The sequence below is a fragment of the Anolis carolinensis genome, chromosome 2 (assembly GCF_035594765.1).
Source record: "Anolis carolinensis isolate JA03-04 chromosome 2, rAnoCar3.1.pri, whole genome shotgun sequence".
Taxonomy (NCBI): domain Eukaryota; kingdom Metazoa; phylum Chordata; class Lepidosauria; order Squamata; family Dactyloidae; genus Anolis; species Anolis carolinensis.
The window spans coordinates 2,178,779-2,204,450 of NC_085842.1; the positions used below are offsets into that span (position 1 = coordinate 2,178,779).

Here is a 25,672-nt window from a genome sequence, read left to right on the forward strand (position 1 = left end):
TGTCTTCTGGAGCATTAGCTATCCCTCTGGATTTGGTGTTCTCTGCAAACATGATGATCATGCTTTCTAATCCTTCATCTAAGTCAGTGGTTCTCAACCTGTGGGTCCCCAGATGTTTTGGCCTTCAACTGCCAGAAATCCTAACAGCTGGTAAACTGGCCGAGAACCACTGATCTAAGTCATTAATAAAGAGAAGGGGCACCGGAGGAGGGCAAAGGGACTTGCAGAAGACATGCAGAGGGAAAAGGAGGAACAAATGAGGATTGGAAACCTCTGCAATCTCTAGAGTTGCTTATAATTTTTTTAAAAACAAGGTTCCTATATATATATATTGTGGTCAAAAGCACAATCCATTCTCTAGCTCAGTGGTTCGTAATCCTTTTTTGACCAGGGACCATTCTCCAACATTAGTACCAACTGGGTTACGAATCAGTTTTTGGTCAAATTGAGATTCAGTTTGGGGTTTTTGGGGTGCTGATTCAGAAAACTGCACTGGATAGACCACATTAGCTCTAGTTTCTGGTATAGAACATATGCCATCCAGTATTTGCCATCTGCTCACCCACAGGAAATCATATTTAATTATCTAAAACTGATGTGGTCTATCCAATGCCATGACCTGAATCAACACCCCAAATAACCCCAGGAACGCGCCTAAAAACAAGAGACCAAGAAAAAAAATGGTTGTGATGTGTTATTATCTGAGGATTACTACAGGAAAGGAGATTCCACCTGAACATCAGGAAGAACTTCCTCACTGTGAGGGCTGTTCGGCAGTGGAACTCTCTCCCCCGGGCCGTGGTGGAGGCTCCTTCTTTGGAGGCTTTTAAGCAGAGGCTGGATGGCCATCTGTCGGGGGTGCTTTGAATGCGATTTCCTGCTTCTTAGCGGGGGGTTGGACTAGATGGCCCTTGAGGTCTCTTCCAACTCTACTATTCTATGATTCTATGATTCTATGATTTTGTTAACACTCATTAAAAAAAAGAAAAGAAGAGGAGGGGCCTGAGGTTGAAAAAAATGCAAAAAGTGGAGCACTGAAACTGTCCCTAATGGCAACAACAATAGCAACAACAACAACAACAACTTTGGGGGATTAAACAGGGTCTTTAAAAAAGGGCTGCTTTCCCATTACAACTGATGTGTGGCAATGGGAGCTAATAATAACAATAATCATTACTTTGGTGGACTCCCCTTCTACTGCCCTGGAGACTAGGATGCAATGGAGCAACCCTCGCGTGTGTTGCTGGGTGAGTCTTCTCTGCCCTGGCCTGAGAAGCCGAGAAAGCACAGGTGAAGGCAACACGCTGGTGTCTCTCTCCTTCCTTCCTTCCTTCCTTTTCTCCCTCTCCTCTCTCGCACTCCTCCAACAGCGGCATGCACCCCTGGCACATGCACAGTTGCAGTTTTCCCCACATGTATAGCGGCCCACAGGTTGGGAACCACTGCTCTAGCTGCTGGATTGGACCTCATCAAAAATGATATACATTTGTCCAGATCAAACTGGATTTCCGTCAGATAGCATATTGGCAGATTCCACACGGAGAGCATGAAATATAACACCTAAGACCCCTCCAAGGCCTCCCTCCTCAGTGGGTTTCTTGAGACAGGAAACGGGAGGAACAGAACTTGAATCCCCAAATGGGAAAAAGGCTGATACTCAGAAGCGCTGCTCACCCATGGGTTCCTCTGAGCTCCCTCCCTAAGTTTTCAGAGGGGCGGGGAACAGATCCAACCCACAAATCCCTGCCATTCCTTAGGCCATTTGAGCCAGAGAGGGATCCCTGGTCCATACTCCGACTGAGGCTTTAACACGGGAAACGAGCAGAATTCTGGGAAATGTAGTTTAGAGTGGGGTCTTTTGAATTCTCTGCCACGGGCTTCCTCGCCTTCCCAAACTACATTTCCCAGAATTCTCCTGACTGCCTTGTTCGCCTGCTCCTCCGCCCTAAAAGTTGTGGTGGGGAAAACACCATCTTCATTTTCTAAAGGGATGCTTAGATAAACAGGGATTTTTGGGAGCTGAATCAACCCTGTGAGGTAGGCAACGTTGCGAGGCAGTAACTCCAAAGCTGACCTAGTAAGTTTCCTATTATTATTGTTGTTATTTCAAAGGCTGAATGTGCATCTCTTGGGATGGTTTGAGTGTGCAGAAGCGGGTTAGACTGGATGACCCCTGGGATCTTTCTGAAATATTAAAAAATAACTGGGTATATATATATATAAACAAGTACAGTAGAGTCTCACTTATCCAAGCTTCACTTATCCAAGGTATATATTATCCAAGGCAGTCTGCCTTTTAGTAGTCATTGTTTTTGTAGTAAATGTTGCAACGTTTTGGTGCTAAATTCGTAAATACAGTACAGTAATTACTACATAACATTATTGTGTATTGATCTGCTTTTCCTGTCAATTTCTTGTAAAACATGATGTTTTGGTGCTTAATTTGTAAAATCATAATGTAATTTTATGTTTAATAGGCTTTTTTCTTAATCCCTCCTTATTATCCAAGATCTTTGCTTATCCAAGGTTCTGCCGGCCCGTTTATCTTGGATAAGTGAGACTCTACTGTACTCTCAGTCTGTACGACCGAGTTTTTTTTTTTTTTAAGTAAACAGGAATCAACACAGCCACCCAAAAACGCATGAGTGAAAGCCTCCCCCCCCCCCAACCGCACGCACGTGATGGAAGGAAAACACTGCACAACCATCCGTAGTGAGGCCCAGCCACGGAGTCAGACTGCGGCTCGGACACACATTAGAGAATGGATGCAGTTAGGCCCCACTTTTAGCTCAGCTTGCCCTTATTATTATTATTATTATTATTCCCTGCTGTATCTTCCCAAGGGAGACTCAAAGCGGCTTGACATAAAAGCATTAGTACAGGGGTCCCCAAACTAAGGCCCGGGGGCCGAATGTGGCCCTCCAAGGTCATTTAACTGGCCCCCACCCTCAGTTTTATAATATAATATTTTTGTATTAGTTTTAATAATATAATATATTGTATATACATGTAATATTGATAATAATATTATGTTATACAATATAATACTAATAATAATACCATATAATAATATTAATTATATGTTATATATTACAGAGCATATATCAGTATAGTGGTATAGTTCAATATAGAATTATATAATGCTAATATTGTGCTATACTAATAATATAATGTATTTATATAGTAATTTGTTACCAGTATTGTACTATACTAATATAATATTGTATGTAAATTTAATTTGTATGCCGCTCTGAGTCCCCTTCAGGGTGAGAAGGGCGGCATATAAATGTAGCAAATAAATAAATAATAAATAAATAAATATTGTATGTACATATAGCTGCTCTGAGTCCCCTTCGGGGTGAGAAGGGTGGGATATAAATGTAGTAAATAAATGCAGTAAATAAATAAATAATTTTATACTTAGGCTCTGCCAAAGTCTGAAATGAGTTGAAGTTACACAACAGCAACAATCCTAATTAACTTGACTATCTTATTGGCCAGTAGCAGGCCCACACTTTCCATTGAAATCCTGATAGGTTTATGTTGGTTACAATTGTTTTCATTTTTAAATATTGTATTGTTCTTTCTTTGCTGTTGTTGTTTCACTACAAATAAGACATGTGCAGTGCGCATTGGAATTTGTTTGTATTTTTTCCAAATGATAATTCGGCCCCACAACAGTCTGAAGGATTGTGGACCGGCCCTCTGCTTCAAAAGTTTGAGGACCCCTGCTAGACAATGGGGCTTTCATGTTATTGACCCTGATCTCAATCCCTCCTTATCTTCTTCATGTTACAAGTATAAGCTCAAAATCGTATGGGAACCGGTTCTGACTTGATGTATTGTTATTATTTGAAAGTAACTTCTTTTCTCTGGAACATCTTTTTTCCCAAACATCAGCATTTTCTCTCCTGCACAGGCCTTCCTTAAATATAGGCCTTTTCCAACTTAGGTCGATCAAAACATATGGGACTTGTAGTCATTACAAGTATCTTTGAAAATTCTCTTTTTTAAACCCACGTCCCTCTCATTATGACGACCGAAACGGCCCAGTTTATGCTTGTGGAATACGTGATCCATTGTGGGGCCGGGCTGTGGCGCAGGCTGGTGAGCAGCTGCTGCAATAAATCACTCTGACCATGAGGTCATGAGTTCGAGGCCAGCCCGTGGCGGGGTGAGCACCCGTCAATTAAAAATAAAATATAGCCCCTGCTCGTTGCTGACCTAGCAACCCGAAAGATAGTTGCATCTATCAAGTAGGAAATAAGGTACCACTTATAAAAGTGGGGAGGCAAGTTTAACTAATTTACAACGTGGGAGTGAGGAGGTGCCTTTGCTTCAAAAGTTTGAGGACCCCTGCACTAGAGAATGGATGCAGTTAGGCCCCACTTTTAGCTCAGCTTGCCCTTATTATTATTATTATTATTCCCTGCTGTATCTTCCCAAGGGAGACTCAAAGCGGCTTGACATAAAAGCATTAGTCTATAATTAAAAATATACAAATATATAAACATTTAAAGCGAATAAAACACGAACAGCACAAAAGATTCACAGTTGATTTTCATCAAAAACATTCCAAGTTAAACACCACAGCACCCCCTGACTTGATCTCTGGGCGGGGGTGGGAGAGAGGGGGGAAGGCGCATGCGCGATGGGCCCGGAGGGCAGAGCAGGCCGCAGAGGCCCCGGGAGAGGCAGGAAAGAGGGAGGCCTGTGGGCAGAGGCAGGGCCAGGCGGAGGGGGAGGGTGAAGGCCGGAGAGGGGGGGGGGAGGGAGGGGGGCAAACTCGGGGACCACACAGCCCCACACTCACCCCTCCTCCGCTCTCTTCTTCCTTTGTCTCCCGCACTCGCTCGCTCTCTCCTCCTCCTCCTCCGGAAGTGCGCTCACCCGCCCAAACTCGTCCTCAGCCTCTCTAGGAAGAGGCTTCCCTTCCTCGGTGGACTTCCGCCCGGGCCCAACATGGCAGACGTCGGCAGGATGCCCACAGAGGGGCGGGGCTTCGCGGCACTTGAACGGAGCCCGACACAGACAGGCAGAGACGCACCTCCTTTCTTTTCCTCCAATGGGAACCCGCCTTCCTCTCTGACGTCATCGGTCTCCGGGCAGACTCTCCCCCGGCCCTTTTTGTTCCCCGTTCGGCCGTTAACGGTCATTCTAGGGACCCGCCAATAGGAATCGGGCTCCTGCCGCAGCGTCACCCGTCTCCGGGCAGACCCTCTGGGGCTGCTGCTGCTGCTGCCCAGTCCGGGACGGTGAAGAGGCCGAACTCAGGCCCGCAGGCTCTCTCTCTCTCTCTCTCTCTCTCCCGGTGAGATTTAGAATTAGAATTGTTTTGAATATGGAATATTACAGGTCTGCTATATAATTATTTTATTATTATTATTATTAAACTTTATTTGTACCCCGCTAGCATCTCCCGAAGGACTGACAAAGGCCAAGGCCTCAACACACAATATAACAATACAAAACAAAAGGCAAATTAAAAGGAATTAAAACAGTGTAAACCAATAAATAAGGGGGAGGGTTCAGGCCGGAGAGGGGGGGGAGGGAGGGGGGGAGGGAGGGGGCAAACTCGGGGACCACACTCACCCCCTCCCCCTCCTTGGTCTCGCTCGCTCTCTCCTCCTCCTCCCCAAGTGCGCTCACCCGCCCTCTCGCGTCCTCAGCCTCTCTAGGAAGAGGCCTCCCTTCCTCGGTGGACTCCCGCCCGGACCTAACATGGCAGCCGCGGGCAGGATGCCCACAGAGGGGCGGGGCTTCGCGGCACTTGAACGGAGCCCGACACAGACAGGCAGAGACGCACCTCCTTTCTTTTCCTCCAATGGGAACCCGCCTTCCTCTCTGACGTCATCGGTCTCCGGGCAGACTCTCCCCCGGCCCTTTTTGTTCCCCGGCCGTTAACGGTCATTCTAGGGACCCGCCAATAGGAATCGGGCTCCTGCCGCAGCGTCACCCGTCTCCGGGCAGACCCTCTGGGGCTGCTGCTGCTGCTGCCCAGTCCGGGACGGTGAAGAGGCCGAACTCAGGCCCGCAGGCTCTCTCTCTCTCTCTCTCTCTTCCGGTGAGTCTCGTCCCCAGGCCTCCTCCCGAGGGCCCACGGCTCTCCCCCGCCGGAGTCTTGGTCGCCCTTTGCCCAGGAGAAGGCGTTTCCATCCCACAGAAAGGGAATAGGAGGGCCGGGGGGGCGAGGCCCTGGTCAGGCCCTCAGGACGGTGTCCGGTGTCCGTGTGAGAAGAAGGGCCTCAGGACTGCTGCTGAGAGGGAGGGGCGGGGAAATGAGGGGGAGAAAGAAGAGGCGCCTCAGGAAGAGCCGGCATTGGCCACACATGATCAGATGGCATTGGGAATTAAAAGTTAAAAGAGGGGATTTTAAAACAAAGGGATTCCCACGATGGAGGGAGAGAAATTATTGGAAGAGGATTAAGAAAGGAGGATGGGAAATGACCCCCACAAGAGGGAATGAAGTTTTGGTCAGAGGAGGCTCAGGGGGAGGGAGGGGGGCGTGGTGCCATGGGGGACACACACACACACACATATATATATATATGACTGAACATAACTGGATGCAAAAATGTAGAATTGTTTTGAATATGGAATATTACAGGTCTGCTATATAATTATTTTATTATTATTATTATTATTAAACTTTATTTGTACCCCCGCTAGCATTGAAGGGGAAACTGGTCCCTCAAAAACCCAACGGGATCTTGCCAGCTGTAGATAAAATCACACCTAAGCCAAAATAGGTCAGAAGCAAAGTTTTCACAGTTTATTTCTACTGATCAGAAGAAGACGGACAGTGTGGCATAGCAAAGCAATGCTCTCAGAAAACACTGCCGCCCCCTTTGGCAATTAAAGGGGCTTTTTATAGCCTCACGATTACATCAATTACATCAGCCAACTTCTCATTGGATACATCTTCCTGTACATGCAGGACTTGATTGGATGATATAGCTTTTCACGAGGTGTCCACGCGTGCAAGCATAGCTACTTCCTATTACAAATATGGTATTATTATTTCATAACTTTCCTGTTTTCCACTTTTCTCTTCTTGGAAACTACCTAATCTTCTTGCCAGGGAGTTTACTGGAAACATCTGGTCCTTGTTTCCTGTTTTCCCGGTCCTACTCTCAAATGGAAACCAGATGGCCTGTTTCGTAATAAACACATATTTCTCTCGCCTCCTCCTTTTCTCTTTGGCAGTTTATCCTACGACCCCCCCTTCAGCATTTCCCGAAGGACTCGATGCGGCTTACAAAGGCCAAGGCCTCAACACACAATATAACAATACAAAACAAAAGGCAAATTAAAAGGAATTAAAACAGTGTAAACCACAAGCAATAACAATACGCTAAAACACAATAAAACAATATAACAAAATATTTTTAAAAAGAACAATATCAATGTCTTCTGTGTCACCGAGGAAGAGGAAGGAGGGGGAAGAGAAGCCTTGTCTTTGTGAAAGCGATTCCATCCATCTCTTATTTATTTATTTATTTATTTATTTATTTACAGCGTTTATATTCCGCCCTTCTTTCTCACCCCGAAGGGGACTCAGGGCGGATCACATTACACATATTAGGCAAACATTCAATGCCTTTTAACATAGCTCCGAGCGGGCCTCGAACTTATGACCTCCTGGTCAGTGATTCATCGCAGTTAATTGCACTGGCTTGCTCTCCCGTCTGCGCCACAGCCTCGGGCTCTTCTCTCTTCAGCCCAAACCCTAGTATTAGACACATGGTCTCAAGCAGGGCTCCCCAAACTACGGCCCGGGGGCCACGTGCTGCCCATTGAGGCCATTGATCCAGCCCCCACGGTTGGGAACCCCTGGGCAAAAATAATAAAATTGCAACAGCACAGTCGAAGGAACAATGAACACAAGTGCAGGTCAAGAGTCTAATTAATGCAGACAAGTCGAGTACTGCGGATCTACATCAGGAGCAAGAAGAAACTATGGCCAAGGTTATAGTTCAATGGTCACATGCCAGGGGTTCATTCAGCAGAGTTGATCAAATAACAACCAAGAAATCAAGAGTACAAACTGAATTCAGAGTCCAGAAAGTCAAGAACACAAACAAAGTCCAAAGTGTTGTTGAAGGCTTTCATGGCCGGGATCACAGGGTTGTTGTATGTCTTTCGTGAAACATGAAAGGCACTGCAGACTAATTCAACCAGAGAAATCAGCCATAGCAGAGCACTTGATGAACCAGCCTGGACACAGTATATTATTTGAGAACGCAGAAATGCTGGACCACTCCAACAACTATCATGTCAGACTGCACAGAGAAGCCATTGAAATCCACAAGCATGTGGACAACTTCAACAGAAAGGAAGAAACCATGAAAATGAACAAAATCTGGCTACCAGTATTAAAAAACTCTAAAATCAAAACAGTAGATGGGAATCAACACTCTGAGGGCAGAGCACAGCTAATGACTGAACAAAGGATGCCTCCCAGGCAAGAGACAAAACCTTTCCAATGCTAATTAGGGTGATTAACTGAAACATTAATGCTGCCTTCCCAGTGACAAAGGACTCTTGCCACACCCTGGACTCTCTACAGATATATATTCTTTCCTTTCCTTGCCTAGTTTATCCTTACCTCACAACCTCTGAGGATGCCTGCCATAGATGTGGGAGAAACGTCAGGAAAGAATACTTCTGGAACATGGCCACACAGCCCGAAAGACATACAACAACCCCAAAGTCATAAACGAAACCAGGAAGTCAGTCCAGAATTTAGAATCAAAGATTCAGGATACAACAAAGTCCAGAAAAGGGTTAAAGGTACAGGGCTGGAGCCCAAAATTTTAACCAAGGGGCAGTAATAATAATAACGATTTATATTCTGCCCTATCCCCCCAAAGGGACTCAAGACGGATCACAGTGCATACAGTACACATGCATGGGAAACAATCAATGCCATTGAATGCAGAAGAGCCAAGACATAAGGCAGGAGTATGAAGATATGACGTTATCTGCTACCAAAGAGCTTTTTTTTTTTTTCAGAACCTTTTATCCAGAGATCTCAGCTGCTGCTCATTTCAGCAAACCTTCACAAATCATAGGGTTGTTGTATGTCTTTCGGGCTGTGTGGCCATGTTCCAGAAGCATTCTCTCCTGACATTTCGCCCACATTTCATCACATTTCACAAATCATCCTAGAAGCCTGCGATGGGTCTCCTTGGGGAGGAGGTTAGGTGAACCCCTTCCAAGCTTGCTGCAATCCTGAGAAAAGAGCCCCTTTGAGTGACACCTGCTCCCAGTAGCCGTCAACCAAGGCCACACAGACTGCAGTTCTGGGGGAGAGAGAGCAAGGTGCTGGCCTTCCTCTTTCCTTCCAATGCTTTTTAGAGACAGCGCGGAAACTCAAAGGCCCGTCTCCTCTAGCGGAGCATGAGTTCTGTGATGTCTAATGTATGCTGAACTTTGTCTAAAGCTCTTACCACATTCCGTACATTTATGTGGCTTCTCCCCTGTGTGCTTCCATTGATGGGTACGCAAATGAGAACTCTGACTGAAGCTTTTTCCGCATTCTATGCATTTAAATGGCTTCTCCCCTGTGTGGGTCCTTTGATGGGAACGTAGATTGCAACTCTGACTGAAGCTCTTTCCACATTCCATGCATTTATATGGCTTCTCCCCTGTGTGGGTCCTTTGATGTAAACGTAGATTTCCACTCTGATTGAAGCTTTCTCCACATTCTATGCATTTATGTGGCTTCTCCCCTGTGTGCTTCCTTTGATGTAAACGTAGATTTCCACTCTGACTGAAGCTTTCTCCACATTCCATGCATTTATGTGGCTTCTCCCCTGTGTGGGTCCGTTCATGTACAGTAAGAGAACTTTTCCTATCAAATTGTTTCCCACATTCCATACACTGATGTAACTTCTCCCCTGTGTGTGATCTAGGATAGGGAGGTACAGGATTTGCCATTCTTTTATATTTATAATTCAAATATTACGCCAGGGGTTCACAGACATAACCTCCTGAATAGCACAATCTTTGTATTGCTGTAGCCTTCTGCTCGCTTTCCCAAGCCTCTCTTTTTTCAGCACAATCTTATTTCCTCCTCTTAACTGCATAGGTTTGTAACTTGAAATATATTTTTCTACTACTTATTTTTTCTTGTCATTGCTGTGTATCTTGAAGTCACTTTAGACTTAGAGCACTCCTCGGGCAAAGCTCTCACGCCGTGTTCTTCGCAGAACTCTTTCAGAAGTTACCTGCAGACAAATGAGGGGAAAGTCTCTTCAGGAGTTGAACAGAGAAAGATCTCATGGAACTTGAAGAACAAGACTCATGTTGTAGCAAACCCAGGGGAAGAGGGAAGGTGCCCATTGCCTGGTGACAAATACTTGTAACAGTTGTCCAACAATGAACAATCCCTCCTTAGGGACAAAGGGGACGGTGCCCAAAGATTCTCTGCACAAAATAAAATCCAACCCTACCGATTAAAATCCAACAATGCAGCAAAGCTGAAGGCATAACAGGCTGTGAACTGTGAACATTTATTTTTGGCGTCTTTTGCACAATTAAATTATTCTCAATGTCTTGTAGAGATATGTGGTCACTCTTATATAAATTAATGGAATAATGTTTTAAAGCCTGTTGAATATTGATATCATCCATTAATATTTTATCCTCATGTTGTATCTTAACAGTAAGTCCCCTTCAGGGTAGAGAAAGGCGGGTAGAAATGTCATAAATAAATAAATACATAAATAAAGAATTGACAATTACATTTTTTGGCCTTTCTTTCCTCAACGTATATGCTAACCATTTCCCTAGTTTGTTAGGTGATTCAAAGTAATTTTTTTTGCATTCTTTATTTTAGTTTCCAATTCATTAACTAGTAAAACGATAATTGCTTTTGTAGGAGTTTTATCTGAGTTAGAATGTTTGAATTCAAAGGATTTTTCTTTAACTCCTCTTCTTTTTTTAATATCATCTGAAATTACCTGAAAATGTTTCTGTGTATTCTTTCTCATTTCAGTATTGCATTTTATAAAGTATCCTCTAATATAAACTATACTGGCATCCCATACTGTTTGAATATCTGTAACTTGATTTAAATTAAGTTCCAAATATTCTCTCAGTTTTTCTTTCAAATTCTCAATTACGTCCTCCTTTTGCAGTCGTGATTCATTCAGCTGCCATCTAAGTGTTTTTACTTTCTTTTTAATTACTAAAGTCACTGGATTATGATCTGAGATAGTTTTGGGTAGGATTTCTGTCTTTTGAACATAGGTTGTGAGTTTGGCAGATATCCATATCTTATCCATTCTAGAGAAAGCCTTTTGTCTTTCTGAAAAATGTGTACCGTAAATACTCGAGTAAAAGCCGAGGCACCTAATTTAACACAAAAAACTGGGAAAAACTATTGACTCGAGTATAAGACGGGGGTGGGAGATGCAGCAGGTACTGGTACATTTCAAAATAAAAATAGATAACAATAAAATTAGATTGAGGCATCAGTAGGTTAAATGTTTTTGAATATTTACATACAACTTTAAGACTGTCCAACTCTGATTAAATTATTATTCTAACCTTCTTCAATGTGAATGTGCTTACATATCCTTCCAATAATCACCATAGTTTAACTATTTTAACTATACATTTTGTATTTTAAATGTATTTTAACTATACATTTTGGGGGAAATGCAGTGTGTATATGAATAAAGAAAAGTGGGAAAGACAAGCGCCGAGGAGAGGAAGGCACGCACTGCGGCGAGAGAGGAGAGGAAGGCGTGCGCTGCATGGGAAAGGAGGAGAGGCTTACACTTGAGTATATACAGTATATTCTTTGCATCTCCTCCCCGAGAGTTTGTCTTTCTTTGGTGAAATCACTCCATTCCAATCTCCCAAAAGGCACCCATTTTCATAATGGAGGTCTGATAACTTTGTTGCTGTGAGTTTTCCAGGCTGTATGGCCATGTTCCAGGTTGTGAGGTCTGTTGGAAACTAGGCACGTGGGGTTTATATATCGGTGTAATGTCAAGGGTGGGAGAAAGAACTCTTGTCTGCCTGAGGCAAGTGTGAATGTTGCAGCTGGCCACCTTGATTGACACTGAATTTCATTTTCAAAGCCTGCCTGCTTTCTGCCTGGGGGAATCCTTTGTTAGCTGGCCCGGATTGTTTCATGCCTGTAATTCTCATTATTGGAGTGTTGATTTTTATTTACTGTCCTGATTTTAGAGTCTTTTTTGATACTGGTAGCCAGATTGTGTTCAATTTCATGGTTTTCTCCTTTCTGTTGAAATTGTCTACAAGCTTGTGGATTTCAATGACTGCTCTGTGTAGTCTGACATGGTAGTTGTCAGAGTAATCCAACATTTCTGTGTTCTCAAATAATATACTATGTTGGTTCATCAAATACTCGGCTACCCCTTGGCAACATCTTTGTAGATGGCTGATTCTCCCACACCAGAAGAGACTTGGGCTCTCATCTGGCTCGTCATACCTCATAGAGCTTGTTGAGTTTAGGATCACAGTGCTCGAACCGGTTTGTAAACAGAGATGCCGACTATTTGCAGAGCCGCACCTTCGTTTACAAACCGACTCGAGCACTGAGATCAGCGGAGGAGGCCGTGCTCTCGGTCCCACTCCCAACTCAAGCACGGCTGGTGGGAACGAGAGAGGGGGCCTTCTCCGTGCTCCTCCCCTCCTCTGGAAATCCCTCCCAAAAGAACTAAAAACTGCCCCCTCCCTCCTTGCCTTCAAACAGGTTCTAAAAATACATCTATGCACTCTGACCTACTGAGAGGAGGAAGACTAATACGACTCGATATGTATCATCGTCTAGATATATTAAATCCTGTCTAGATACTGGAATTGATCTCAGCCTGTTAGTTGTTGGGCACCATCTGACCACTTAATAAGGTCTGAGTTGTTTGAAGTGTTTATTCTGTGTACATTTACACTATGTGACTATATCGGCTAGGCTTGTCAAGTTTTATTTTTGAGGAGAGTCCTCCAAGCTCTGTCAGTCATCCAGATTTTACTGCAGGCATGTTTCAATATCCAAAAAGATGTCCCATTGGTGAGGAAGAGGAGGGGGAAAGGCTTCCTTTCTGCTGCTCTGGAGACTAAGGGACAACGGAGACAGGAGATCAAACGGCAGGAAAAGGGATTTCCCCTAAACACAAGGAAGGACTTCCTGAGGGTAAGAAGAAGAGCTGTTCAGCAGGGGAACTCTCTGCCTCAGAGTCTGGAGGGAGCTCCTTCTTTGGAGGATTGAGTCAGAGGCTGGACGGCCATCTGTAGGGAGGGCTTGGGTTGTGTTTCCCTGCCTGGCAGAAGGGGGTGGGGCTGGGTGGCCCTTGGGGTCTCTCCCAACCCTCTGACTTCGGGGATTCCTCGTGTCTCAGTCCTAGACCATAGCTGGCACCTCCCCCTCCCCCTCCTCTTCCTCAAGGACTTGGGAGACGTATTTGTCTTGGAATACAGCTCTCAGTTCCCTCCAACCCTCATGCCAGGACTTTTTGTAGGGTTTATGGGAGTTGTAGTCCAAGAGAGCCTTTCCCTTCAGGGAGAGAGGGCAGGTTAGAAATAAAATAGTTATTCTCATTATTCCCTCCACGCTCTGGAGCAGGGACTCCCAAACTCTATTCATCTGGGATTTCTTGGACTTCAACACCCAGAAGCCTCAGCTGCCTTGGCCCAAGATCAGGGATTCTGGGACATGGAGTCCCCAGGAGGTGGAAGGGCAGGGCTTGGGAACGAAGGCTCCTGAGAAGGGACCAGGCTTCCACGGCTGAACAGCTCTTACCGATAGGAAATGATTTCTAATGTTTAGGTGGAAGCTTCTTTCCCACAATGTGAATCAATGGCTTTGTATTTCAGTCTCCAGAGAAGCAGGAAATACTTGCCATTTTCTCCTCAGTGGGACTTCCTTCTACATATTGGCTCTCCTGTCCCCTCAGCCTTTCCTTCCCTCAAGCCCGCCTCACCTTCCTGCACCTGCTGGTCCTCCTCCTCCTCCGCTCCGGGCTGGAGCTTCTTCTGCAGAGGGTCCGCCACTCCCTCCCTGGGGCCTCTCTCCTCCTCTGCACGACGGCCTTCTCTGCCCAGGGAAGCGTCCGGGTTATGGGTCTGGGGCCATTTCCAAAAAGGGGAAAAGTAGTCAAAAAGGGGGAAGCAGCAACAACAGCAGTTCAGCAGATCAGGAGCTCCTAGGGCCAGCAGTGGAGCGATGATGCTTCCGCAATTCAGGCAGCAGAGTCAAGCTTGAAAAGTTACACAGGACTTTATTCAAAAAGCTACCATACATAACCAGATAGGAAAATTAGCAGATATCTTGTCTCTCTCCATGCTCACAGGAGAAGAATGTGGAGGATTCAGGGACTTGCCATGTGCTGAGAAAAAGCAGTGTGTCCTTGTGATGTGTCAGTCTAACAAGGAAGAGGAAAGGAGGGGAGAAAGGCAGGCAGGCAGGGAGGCCAATGGGCGGGGGAGGGGCTTTCCCTGCCAATTCACCCACCTGCCTTTGCAAGCCCTTGGTGAGGACTACAGCCTCAGATAAATAAATAAGAGAAAAGGCACTGGCTTCAATCAAAGCCTTTCTTAGCCCTGCAAGGGGTCGTGGGCCCCACATTGCGGCTGCTTGTGTTGGGGTTGCTTCAGGCTCTTATTATTAGAGGCAGTAATTATTAATGTTTCGTAGGTCAGTTTCACACAGGAACAAGACACGTGACACACATCGGATCCTAAGCACCAACTGGGCAGTGGACTGTAAAGGAAGGAAGGAAGGAAGGAAGGAAGGAAGGAAGGAAGGAAGGAAAGGAGGGAGGGGAGAAGGGAAGCCTCCCTCCCAGTGCAGCTGGCCTCCCTAAAGTACGGTTTTGAAGGAAACAGCGCATTTGAAAACAAAGCGTGTGACCAGCCACATCCAAATGCCCTGATGCTCCTTGACACACACACACATCTATGTACCCACCTACTTACCTATCAACCTATATGTTTGTATTTATTTATTTATTCTTTTATTTATTGCGAGAGAAAGGAATGCTGGGATGTGCTCGCTGTAACCCGCAATGTCCTGGGAGGGAGTGACTTGGCGGCCCCTCAGCACTGGGAACGAGAGCTTTTTTATGGAGGCCGGAGGGAGGCTGTCTGTATGAGTGGGCACCCGTGCTGCATAAACACGTACAAATTTTCCCTTTTATTATCTGTATAGAAAGACTGTAGTTATTTTCTCACCGCTCTGGGTGCCACTGCACCTGAGCCAGCTCAGCAGCCAAGTGACTGATTTCCTTCAGAGTCTGGCAGTTATTCCTATTGGTAGTAAAAAATACTGAAAATGCCGTGAGGAGAGGAAGGCAGTTAGAGAAAGAGAGGAGGAGGATTTTGCAAAAGCAGGGATGCTCCCCTGAGGAAAGGCAGGAGGGCGTGGGGATATTTCATGCCTCACACGCATATAAAGCCCTCGTGTAAAATCTAAACCAGAAACAGTTCCCTCACATTTGGTTCACACGGGTTCCCTCTGGCGGGGCAGAAGCGGGGGGGAGGGAGAAGGCGCATGCGCAGAGGGGCCGCCACGGGCACGGAGGGCCGAGCAGGCCGCGGGGCTTCCGGGAGAAGCGGCACCAGGCCTGCGAGCAGAGGCCGGGCCCAGGCGGAGGAGGAGGAAGGAAGGAGAGCCCTCGGTGACGAAGCCCCGAATCCCGAGCCGGGGAGGGAGGGAGGGAGGAAAGTGGGGGGAAGCAGGGCCCGACACACACGCACACTCTCACCTCTTCCGCCTCCTCTTCTCCCTCCTCCTCCGGAAGTGAGCTCACAGGGAAAGGCGTCGCCCGGTCCCTTCCTTTTGAGCTTCCCCACCCTCTCTAGGAAACGGAGGGCTCTTCTCTCTGGCTTCCGCCCGGACCAAACATGGCGGACGCGGGCAAAGATGCCCATAGAGAGGCGGGGCTTCGCGGCAGTTGAACGGCACTGGAGCCCCAGAGAGAGAGAGAGAGAGAGAGAGAGAGAGAGAGAGAGCCCCCTCCTCCTTGTACCAAACGCCCAGCATCCACCAATGGGAATTGGCCTTCACCTCGGCGTCATCGGTCTCCGGGCAGAATCTCCCCGGCCCTTTTCTTCTCCAGTTCTGTCCTGTCAGTGTGGGATGCGGTGAGGGAAAGGCTCTTGGGCCTGGCTCCCCGCAACAAGGCCGAGGCTCGAGACTTGGAGGTAAATCCAGGATGGCGAAGGCGCCCGGCCTGGGTGTTTCCGAGAAGGGAGGGCCGTGTCCGTGGGGCGGAGGGTGGCCGGAGCCTCCCAACGGACAACAACGGCCGCTTTTTCCTCAGGCAAAGGGCACACAAAATGGCCGACGCCAACCAGGAAGGGTTTCCCTGAACCCATAAGAAGGGGCCTAAAAGGAGCCGCCTTCCTGGTGAGATTATGTATTTATTGCCAATTTTTCTATCCCGCCTTCCTTTCTCCGCCCCGGAGGGGACTCAAGGCGGCTTCACATACAGGCAGCCACCCGAGGCCTTAATAACAATACTAATTTAAAGCAGACATTTAAAATAAAAATAATAAAATACAGTTAAACAACTGAGGACATTTAAAAACCATACAGTTTATTTACAGTAGAGTCTCACTTATCCAAGCTAAACGGGCCGGCAGATGCTTGGATAAGCGAGGCTTGAATAAGTGAGACTCTACTGTATTTATTTATTTACAGTATTTATATTCCGCCCTTCTTTCTCACCCCGAAGGGGACTCAGGGTGGATCACATTATGTACATATAGAGCAAACATTCAATGCCCATAAACACATCAAACAGAGACAGACAGACAGACGCAGAGGCAATTTAACCTCCCCCTGATGAGATGTTCGATTCTGGCCACAGGGGGGAGCAGCTGCTTCATCATCCACTCTGATGGCACTTCCTCATTCCAACCTCGTAAATTAGTTAAACTTGCCTCCCCACTTGGTTAAACTTGCCTCCCCACCTCATGGTCAGAGTGATTTATTGCAACAGCTGCTCACCAGCCTGCGTCACAGCCTGCCCCCACAGTGGATCACGTATTCCACAAGCATAAACCGGGCCATTTCGGTAGTCATAATGAGAGGGAAGTGGATTTGAAAAAGAGAATTTTCAAAGATACTTGTATTGACTAAAAATCCCATATGTTTTGATTGACCTAAATTTGAAAAGGCCTATGTTTGAGGAAGGCCTGCGCATGAGAGAAAATGCTGATGTTTAGGAAAAGAGATGTTCCAGAGAAAAGAAGTTACTTTCAAATAATAATATATCAAGTCAGAACCGGTTCCCATACGATTTTGAGCTTATACTTGTAACATGAAGAAGATAAGGAGGTACTGAGATCAGGGTCAATAACATGAAAGCCCCATTGTCTAGAGTCACATGTTGTTACAGCACAGAAAACCAACGGGATTGCATGACGGTTAAGATGCTTGTGAGGTAGCCAGCATTAGACGAATGGGGTAAATGATCTTTGTAAGCCAATAAGGATATGTCTGCTATTTTCTGTGGAAGTGATCAAAACCCTTGCAACCATTTTGAAAGTCGGACAAATCCTTTGATTGCATGTATGCATGTATTTGGCACATTGCTATGGCCATGCAATAAATAGTTCTTTTGCAGTTTGAAGATCCAACTTTCGTCGTGTCCTTCCTCGCCCTCTCCACAGAAAAGGGGCCTCCTGATTTGGTCTTTGGATTAAGAGGAGTATCTTTACATCTTTTACATCTTTTCCCCTTCAATAACACGTCATTCCGTATCTGTTTATGGCCCGATTCTCCACAGGCTTGGCCACAGTGCCATGTTTTGACCCCTTGTGGAAGGTCAGGAGGGAGGGGGCTGGCCGGGTGTCCCTGGGGAGGGAGCCCCACGGCCGAGGAGATCAGCCCCCTCCCTCCTGTCCCTCAGAGAGAGAAAGGCCAAGACCTGGCTGTGGGGCCCAGCCTTTGGGGCAGGGCAATGGGGCAAGAACAGGAAACCTACTCTTCTGACCAGAGCCAGCATGGGGCCTTGAGTTGGTTTTAACAGCTGGTTTTGAAGTAGATTCCACTGATTCTAATGTTTGTGTATGGTTATTTTATGACCAGGCATGGAATGCTTGCCGTCTATATGTTGTGCTCCATCCTGAGTCCCCCTCAGGGTGAGAAGGAGGGCGGAATATACATGCTTTAAATAATAAATAATTAAATACATATATACATACATACATACATACATACATACATACATACATAATAAAAACAATGAGCGAGGAAGCCAAACAAAGGGATCTGGAACTGGCGCAGATCCTGCACGGCTGGTAAACTGTCTGGGATTTCTGGGAGTTGTAGGCCAAAACACATGGGGACCCACAGGTTGAGCACCACTGCGGTAAAGGGAATTCCCTTTAGTGCCCCCAGTGGCGCAGTGGGTTAAACCCTTGTGCCAGCAGGGCTGCTGTCCGAAAGGTCGGAGGTTCGAATCTGGGGAAGCTTCCCATGAGAGCAGCCTCCCACAGGATGGTCAAACATCAAACATCCCTGCGTCTCCTGGGCAATGTCCTTGGAGACGACCAATTCTCTCACACCAGAAGCAACCTGCAATTTCTCCAAAAAAAAAAAAAAAAGGTAATTCCTGGGATCTGCCAATGGGAATGACCTTCCTCTCACAGCGTCATCGGTCTCCAGGCAGAACCGCCCGTGCCTTCCCGCCTCCCTTCCGCCTCTAGCACTGATTCTCCAGCAAGCCCACCCGTCCCCTCAGAAGACATGCTGCCTAAGGAAGGGCCAGGATGAAGGAAGGAATAGAGAGGAAGGAAGGAAGGAAGGAAGGAAGGAAGGAAGGAAGGAAGGAAGGAAGGAAGGAAGGAAGGAAGGAAGGAAGGAGAGAGGCATCGAGATCAGGGCTGGCCAAAGAAAGAGATGGGATTTGCAGCGCCCTACCCTGAAGGAAGCCTGGGAACTGCAGCCAGGACTGAGCTGCTCTTTGTTGTTGTGATTGTTGTTGTGGTTGCGCCCTGAAGTCCTTCCCTCCATCCCTTCCTCATCTGGATGTCTTGAGGAGGGGAACAGGAGAGGGTGGCGCACGAAGGCCTGTCGGTCACCAGGCCTCGTTGTCATTATTGTGTATTATCATTATCATCATCAGTGTGTTTTGTTTCTATCGCCTTTCTTTCTCCCCACAAGGGAGGCCCCTCCCCGCCTGGCCTTCCCCTCACAGCCCCCTCCTTCCCTCCCTTCCATCATAAGGGGCTACTACCAAGCGGGCCTCACCCGGGCAAGCCTGGATACCTCAGCTAGTATACACTAAGAGAGTGCACATTTGTACATATCTATGTCTTTTTATATTTTTCAAGATGGCCCCTACTCTTAGAGAGCATTCTAACTCCCTAAAACAACAGATCTGGACCAAACTTGGCACACAGAACACCAATGACCAACTTTAAGTCCTGTTGGTGTTCGGGAGGAATGGAACCTGGACAACAGGAATTGCAGTACCTACATCCATATCCAGAAACCCATCAATGATGGATCTGGACTACACACCCACTTAGGTCTGGGTAGGACTTGGTGGGGGATGTACCCTGGACGATGGGACTTGAAGTACATACACTCACATCCAAAGACCACTGCAGGGTCTATGAAGCAGGCTGAACTCCCACCATGATGAGTCAGTGTTGAAGGGAGGAGAGCACTCAGGAAGGAGAGAGTGTGTGAGAAAGTTAGCGATTAGTGGCTACAGCCCCCTCTATGCTCTTCCCCCTGCTCTTTCTCCTTGTCCCTTCTTTCTAGCTGTTCTCTTTCCTCCTTCGCTCTGTCTCTATTGATGAGGGCCGGCCAAGACCAGGGCATGCAGCTGTGAGCAAGTTTTCTCCTTCGGTTGCTCCTCTTCTTCCTTGGTGGTTTCTCTGTTATTGTAGAAGGCAACATCATTTAGCTGGGAGATGGCCATGCCCTCAGCCCCATCAAGCTTCTGGAGCTTGGTCTGGATGTCCACAATGGGCCTTCCTATGAAGAGGTTGTTAAACATCTTCTGGTTATTTGGGGAAGCAGGGTCAAGGGCAGTCCATTGGTGGGCAACTTGGCAGATCCTCTCGTAGAACCCAGCTAGGCTCTCATCTGGCTCCTGTCGGACCTCATAAAGCTTGTTGAGGTTAAGTGCTCTAGGGTAGACACAGGGAAAGCCCAAGATCAGGGATTCTGGGACATGGAGTCCCCAGGAGGTGGAAGGCCAGGGCTTGGGAAGGGAGGCTCCTGAGAAGGGACCAGGCTTCTATGGCTGAACAGCTCTTACCATCCGGAAATGCTTCCCAATGTTTAGGTGGAAGCTTCTTTCCTGCAGTGTGAATCAGTTGCTTTGTATTTTCATCTCCAGAGCCACAGGAAAACCTTGCCCTTTTCTCCTTAGTGGGACATCCTTCCAAATATTAGCTCTCTTGTCCCCTCTGCCTTTTCCCCTCCAAACTAAAGACGCCCATCTCCCTCAGCCTTTCCCTTGAGCCCTTCTCTGGAGACATTCTAGCATCTCAAAATCTTCTTGAATTGTCCTGCCCAGAACTGGACAGAGTTATTCCAGGGAAGGTCTGATCAAAGTATAGAAGAGAGTTGACTAAAACTTACCCGGATCTAGATATCATGCTCCCATTGGTACAGCCTAAAATTACATTGGCTTTTTAAAGCTGCTGTAAAAAAAAGGTAAAGGTTTCCCCTGACGTTAAGTCCAGTCGTGACAGGAGCTGGGGCTAACAGCGGGCGCTCATTCCGCTCCTGGGATTTGAACCTGGCACCTTTCGGTCTGCAAGTTCAGCAGCTCAGCGCTTTAACACACTGTGCCACCAGAGGTCCCTACTTTTACCTTTTTTTTTTAAAGCTGCTGTATCACACTTTCTATTAAAAAAACATTTTTTATTCAAACACAAAAAAAAGAAAAACTAATCAAATTGTAATTTTGGGTTTTTTTTTAAAGAACTACATAACAAATATAAAGGGAATAAGGATACACACCTTGCACAATAAGAAAAAGACTAACGGACACCAAACCCTAGTCTAGAAACCTCTCACTCACTATATGATTTTTATCTGTTTACTCTATTTCCTTTAAAGGATGTTCTATACTCTATATTTCATCAATTTAGTTAATATGTCCATCTCAACAGATTCATTAATCTTCATAAGTCCATTCTTTGCCTTCCATTCCGGAGATATGTTGTATATCCTAATGGACCCTTTGCCAAAGCTGGGGATTAAACAGTCCCAAATACCAAACCTGGATCATTGTAAGCAACATGGAGAGTGATGGTCTCATGTTCCACGGCTCTCTCGGTACAAAGTCTGAGGTTTATTAAACAAACACAAGATAAGCCAAGACCATATTAACTTATAAGAAAACTAAAGTCTTCAGTCCGGCTAAAACAGTGGTTCCCAACCTGTGGTCCGTGAAACACCAGTGGTCCGTAAGAACTAAAATAGGGTCCATGGTCTCACCGTTACTATGCCATTGCAATGGGAGCGACTGGTCTTGCAAAACCCTCTTCTAGTGCCGAGGCTTATTAATATGGTTTTCTGTGGGCGAGCAGATGGCGACTACTGGTTGGCATATCTTCTGTATCAGGAACTACAGCTGATGTGGTCTATCCAATGCAATTTTCTGAATCATCACCCCAAATAACAAAACCCAATCTAAAGTTGATCAAGTTGGTACTAATGTTGGAGAGGGGTCCCTGGCCAAAGTGCTCCCTGGTCAAAACAAGGGTGGGAACCACTGGGCAAAAATAATACAATTGCAGCAGCACAGTCGAAGTAACAATGAATACAAATGCAGGTCAAGTGTCTAATTAATACAGACAAGTGTGACACCCCTGGCTGCAAGAGCACTGGAAATCAATACACCGAGGCCAATAAACAATCTAATATCTTTATTAAGGAAATGAAGAGATGAAACAAAAAGAAGCAGAAGATATAGTTCAGCAATAGACCTTTTGGGAAAGGTTGAATATAGTCCAATAACATAGTGTCCAATGTCTGATATTAAAGTTCAAAGTTTGTAATCCAAGAAACCGAAACACACTCAAACTTCCAAATAGTTTGAGTGGGGAGAAGTCCAGGTCTTCACTAGAGTTCAAAACAAGTCCGAGGCAAGGAATTGTAGACAAGGCTGTATACACGACGTGACAAGGCAAGGCTGGAATCACGGCAAGGCAAGGCAAGGAACACGGCTGGACAAGGCACGGCTAGGCTGAAAGGTAGTGGACTCCGACGCAGTCCACACTTGGCTGGGAACGAAGTTATCCCTTCAACTGTCACGTTGACTCCGCGCTGGCTAGCCAGCGCACAGAACTTTTAAAGAACTTTGAATCTTCCCTCAGAACAGGTGTCTCAAATGCTCTTTTCCCTTGGGAAAAGAGCTAGAACAACATCTTGACCAGATGCAATCCTCCCTTAGAATTCTCAGGGGGAAATAGGTTAATCAGCAGATTCCCTTGCTGCTAATCGCACGCTTCGTCTCCTGCCAGCTTTCTCCTGCCTGTTAGTTTCCACAAACATCCTTCTATCAAAGGGAGGGGAACTGGGAAGAGAAGACTCCGTTTCAAGGGCCTTTTTAATGAGCGTTGAACTAGAATTGTCAATAGGGAACATCTGGAACGGGGCAGAGTCTTGCTGAATCGGCACAAAACTTGTTTCCTCATCACTGTGGTCCACAATGGAGTCAGGTTCACGGCCCAAGGGTCCATGGGACATCACAACAAGTCAACTACAGCAGATCCAGGTCAGGAGCAAGAAGAAACAATGGCCAAGGTTACAGTCCAATGGTCACATGCCAGGAGTTCATTCAGCAGAGTTGATCAAATAACAACCAAGAAATAAAGAGTACAAACCGAATTCAGAGTCCCGAAAGTCAAGCCAGAAAGTCAAGGATACAAACAAAGTCCAAAGTCATAAACGAAACCAGGAAGTCAGTCCAGAATTTAGCATCAAAGATTCAGGATGCAACAAAGTCCAGAAAAGGGTTACAGGGACAGGGCTAGAGCCCAAAATGTTAACCGAGGGGCAGTAGAGTCAAGACATGAAACAAGAGTATGAAGATATGACGTTATCTGCTTCCAAAGAGCTATTCTTTTTCAGAACCCTTTTATCCAGAGATCTTAGAAGCTGCTCATTTCAGCAAACTTTCACAGATCATTCTAGAAGCCTGCAATGGGTTTCCTTGTGGAGGAGGTTAGGTGAACGCCTACAAAGCTTACTGCAATTCTGAAAAAAGCCCCCTCTGAGTGAGACCTCTGAGTAGCAGTCAAACTGTGGTTCATGGGAGAGAGAGAGAGAGAGAGAGCAAGGTGGCGGCTTTCCTCTTTCCTTCCAATGTTCTTTTAAAGAGAGCTCAGAAATTCAAAGACAGATCTCCTCTATTGGCGCATAAGTTCTGTGATGTCTAATGTTCCCTAAAGCTCTTTCCACATTCCGTGCATTTATGTGGCTTCTCCCCCATGAGGGTCCTTTGATGGGAACGTAGACTGCCACTCCGACTGAAGCTCTTTCCACATTCCATGCATTTGTGTGGCTGCTCCCCTGTGTGCTTCCTTTGATGGGAACGTAGGCTGCCACTCCAACGGAAGCTTTCTCCACATTCTATGCATTTATATGGCTTCTCCCCTGTGTGCTTCCTTTGATGGGAACGTAGACTGCCACTCCAACGGAAGCTCTTTCCACATTCCATGCATTTGTGTGGCTTCTCCCCTGTGTGGGTCTTTTGATGGTTATGCAGTCTTGCACTCCGACAGAAGCTCTTTCCACATTCCATGCATTTATATGGCGTCTCCCCTGTGTGCTTCCTTTGATGGAAACGTAGAGTGTCACTGCGACTGAAGCTTCTTCCACATTCTATGCATTTATATGGCTTCTCCCCTGTGTGGGTCTTTTGATGGGAACGCAGACTGCTACTCTGACTGAAGCTCTTTCCACATTCCATGCATTTATATGGCTTCTCCCCTGTGTGGGTCCTTTGATGAGAATGTAGACTGCCACTCTGACTGAAGCTCTTTCCACATTCCATGCATTTGTGTGGCTTCTCCCCTGTGTGGGTCTTTTGATGGTTACGCAGACCTGCACTGTGACTGAAGCTTTCTCCGCATTCTTTGCATTGATATGGCTTCTCCCCTGTGTGCTTCCTTTGATGGGAACGTAGACTGCCACTCTGACTGAAGCTTCCTCCACATTCCATGCATTTATATGGCTTCTCCCCTGTGTGGGTCCTTTGATGGGAATGTAGATGTCCACTCCGACTGAAGCTTCCTCCACATTCCATGCATTTATAGGGCTTCTCCCCTGTGTGGGTCCTTTGATGGGAACGTAGACTGCCACTCTGACTGAAGCTTCCTCCACATTCCATGCATTTATAAGGCTTCTCCCCTGTGTGGGTCCGTTCATGTCTAGTAAGATAACCTTTCCTATCAAATTGTTTTCCACATTCCACACACTGATGTAACTTCTCCCGTGTTTGTGATCTAGGATAGGGAGGTAGAGGACTTGCCATTCTTTTATATTTATAATTCAAATATTATGTCAGGTGTTCACAGATATAACCTCCTGAACAGCACAGACTTTGTTTTGTTGTAGCCTTCTTCTTGCTTTTCCAAGCCTGTCTTTTTCAGCACAATCTTATTTCCTCCCCTTAATTGAACAGGTATGCAGCTTGAAATATATTTTTCTACTACTTATTTGTTCTTGTTGTCATTGCTGTGTATTTTGAAGTCACTTTAGACTTAGAGCACTTCTCAGGCAAAGCTCTCACAAGGTGTTCTTTGCAGAACTTGTCCAGAAGTTGCCTGCCAGACAAATGAGAGGAAAATCTCTTCAAGAATTGAACAGAGAAAGATCTCATGGAACACAACAACAACAACAACTTTATTCTTATTTCCCGCCCCATCTCTCCGGAGATACTCGGGGCAATTTACATGGGGACCAAATCCAAAAACAAAATTACAGATATGTGAACATAAAACAACAACCCGGCAATAGTTTGTCACAGTGGGCATGTTGAGAGCTAAGTAGCTTGGGCAGGACCTGTCCAGTATACTACACGGGCGGGGCTAATAACAAAGTGCAAGAGCCAGATATGAAGTTAGGGCTAATGAAGCCAAGTCCTGTTGAAACCAATTAATCAAAAGCACATTGAGAACAATCCCTCCTCAGGTACAACAGAGACGGTGTCCAAAGATTCTGTGTGTGATTTCTTACACTGCAAGTTGTGTGTGTGTGTGTGGGTGTGGGTTTTTTTTTTGGGGGGGGGGGGTGCTTTATAATTCTCAGCCAGAGAGGTCCTGGGCCTTTCTAATCTACAAACTCAAGAATCCTGCAAGGAAGAGGCACAGGAGTTTAAAGGGGTAACATGCTCTTCTGCTTGGAAGGCTAGATGCTACCTTTTCTTTTTTTATAAATATATTTATTGAGAGTTTTATGTTAGAAGAAGAATTTTTTTTAAAAAGACAATTCACATCGAAAGTGGGAGAACTTTGGTTTTTTTATAGAAAGTAGGAAAATAAACAAAATGAGGAAAAGAAGAAAAAAAAAGGAAGAAAAAATGTTAGCTTCCATCTGACTTTTACTGGCTCTTGAATACTTACCTGAAAAAATATTTTTTGTATTTTGGTAGAAACACTGCGCCCCCTTCGTCCTCTTAACTGCTTAAGATTGTAATCGTTCAGCAGATAAGATCAA

At 46.0% G+C, this 25,672-nt stretch overlaps 2 protein-coding genes across 6 annotated transcripts in view; both read right to left on the reverse strand.

Moving 5' to 3' along the window:
- LOC103277494 (zinc finger protein 84) overlaps positions 1–25,672 on the reverse strand; it is a 151,977-nt gene that overhangs the window by 87,356 nt on the left and 38,949 nt on the right. The gene's annotated exons all lie outside the window — the stretch shown is intronic.
- The window catches only part of LOC134296839 (zinc finger protein 239-like), a 40,449-nt gene that overhangs the window by 5,200 nt on the left and 9,577 nt on the right, over positions 1–25,672 (reverse strand). The window contains exons 1-3 of one of the 5 annotated variants that reach the window (XM_062972747.1): positions 23,819–25,664; positions 10,273–10,282; positions 9,513–9,850 (exon numbers count right to left, since the gene is read on the reverse strand). In XM_062972747.1, the coding sequence (XP_062828817.1) occupies positions 9,513–9,850; positions 10,273–10,282; positions 23,819–24,488 (1,018 nt within the window). In that variant the 5' untranslated portion in view covers positions 24,489–25,664. Of the gene's footprint in view, positions 1–4,813; positions 6,101–9,404; positions 9,891–10,272; positions 10,283–16,938; positions 16,943–21,861; positions 25,665–25,672 lie in introns of those variants that run through there. The other 4 variants (XM_062972749.1, XM_062972748.1, XM_062972745.1 and 1 more) reach the window with 4 other exon arrangements.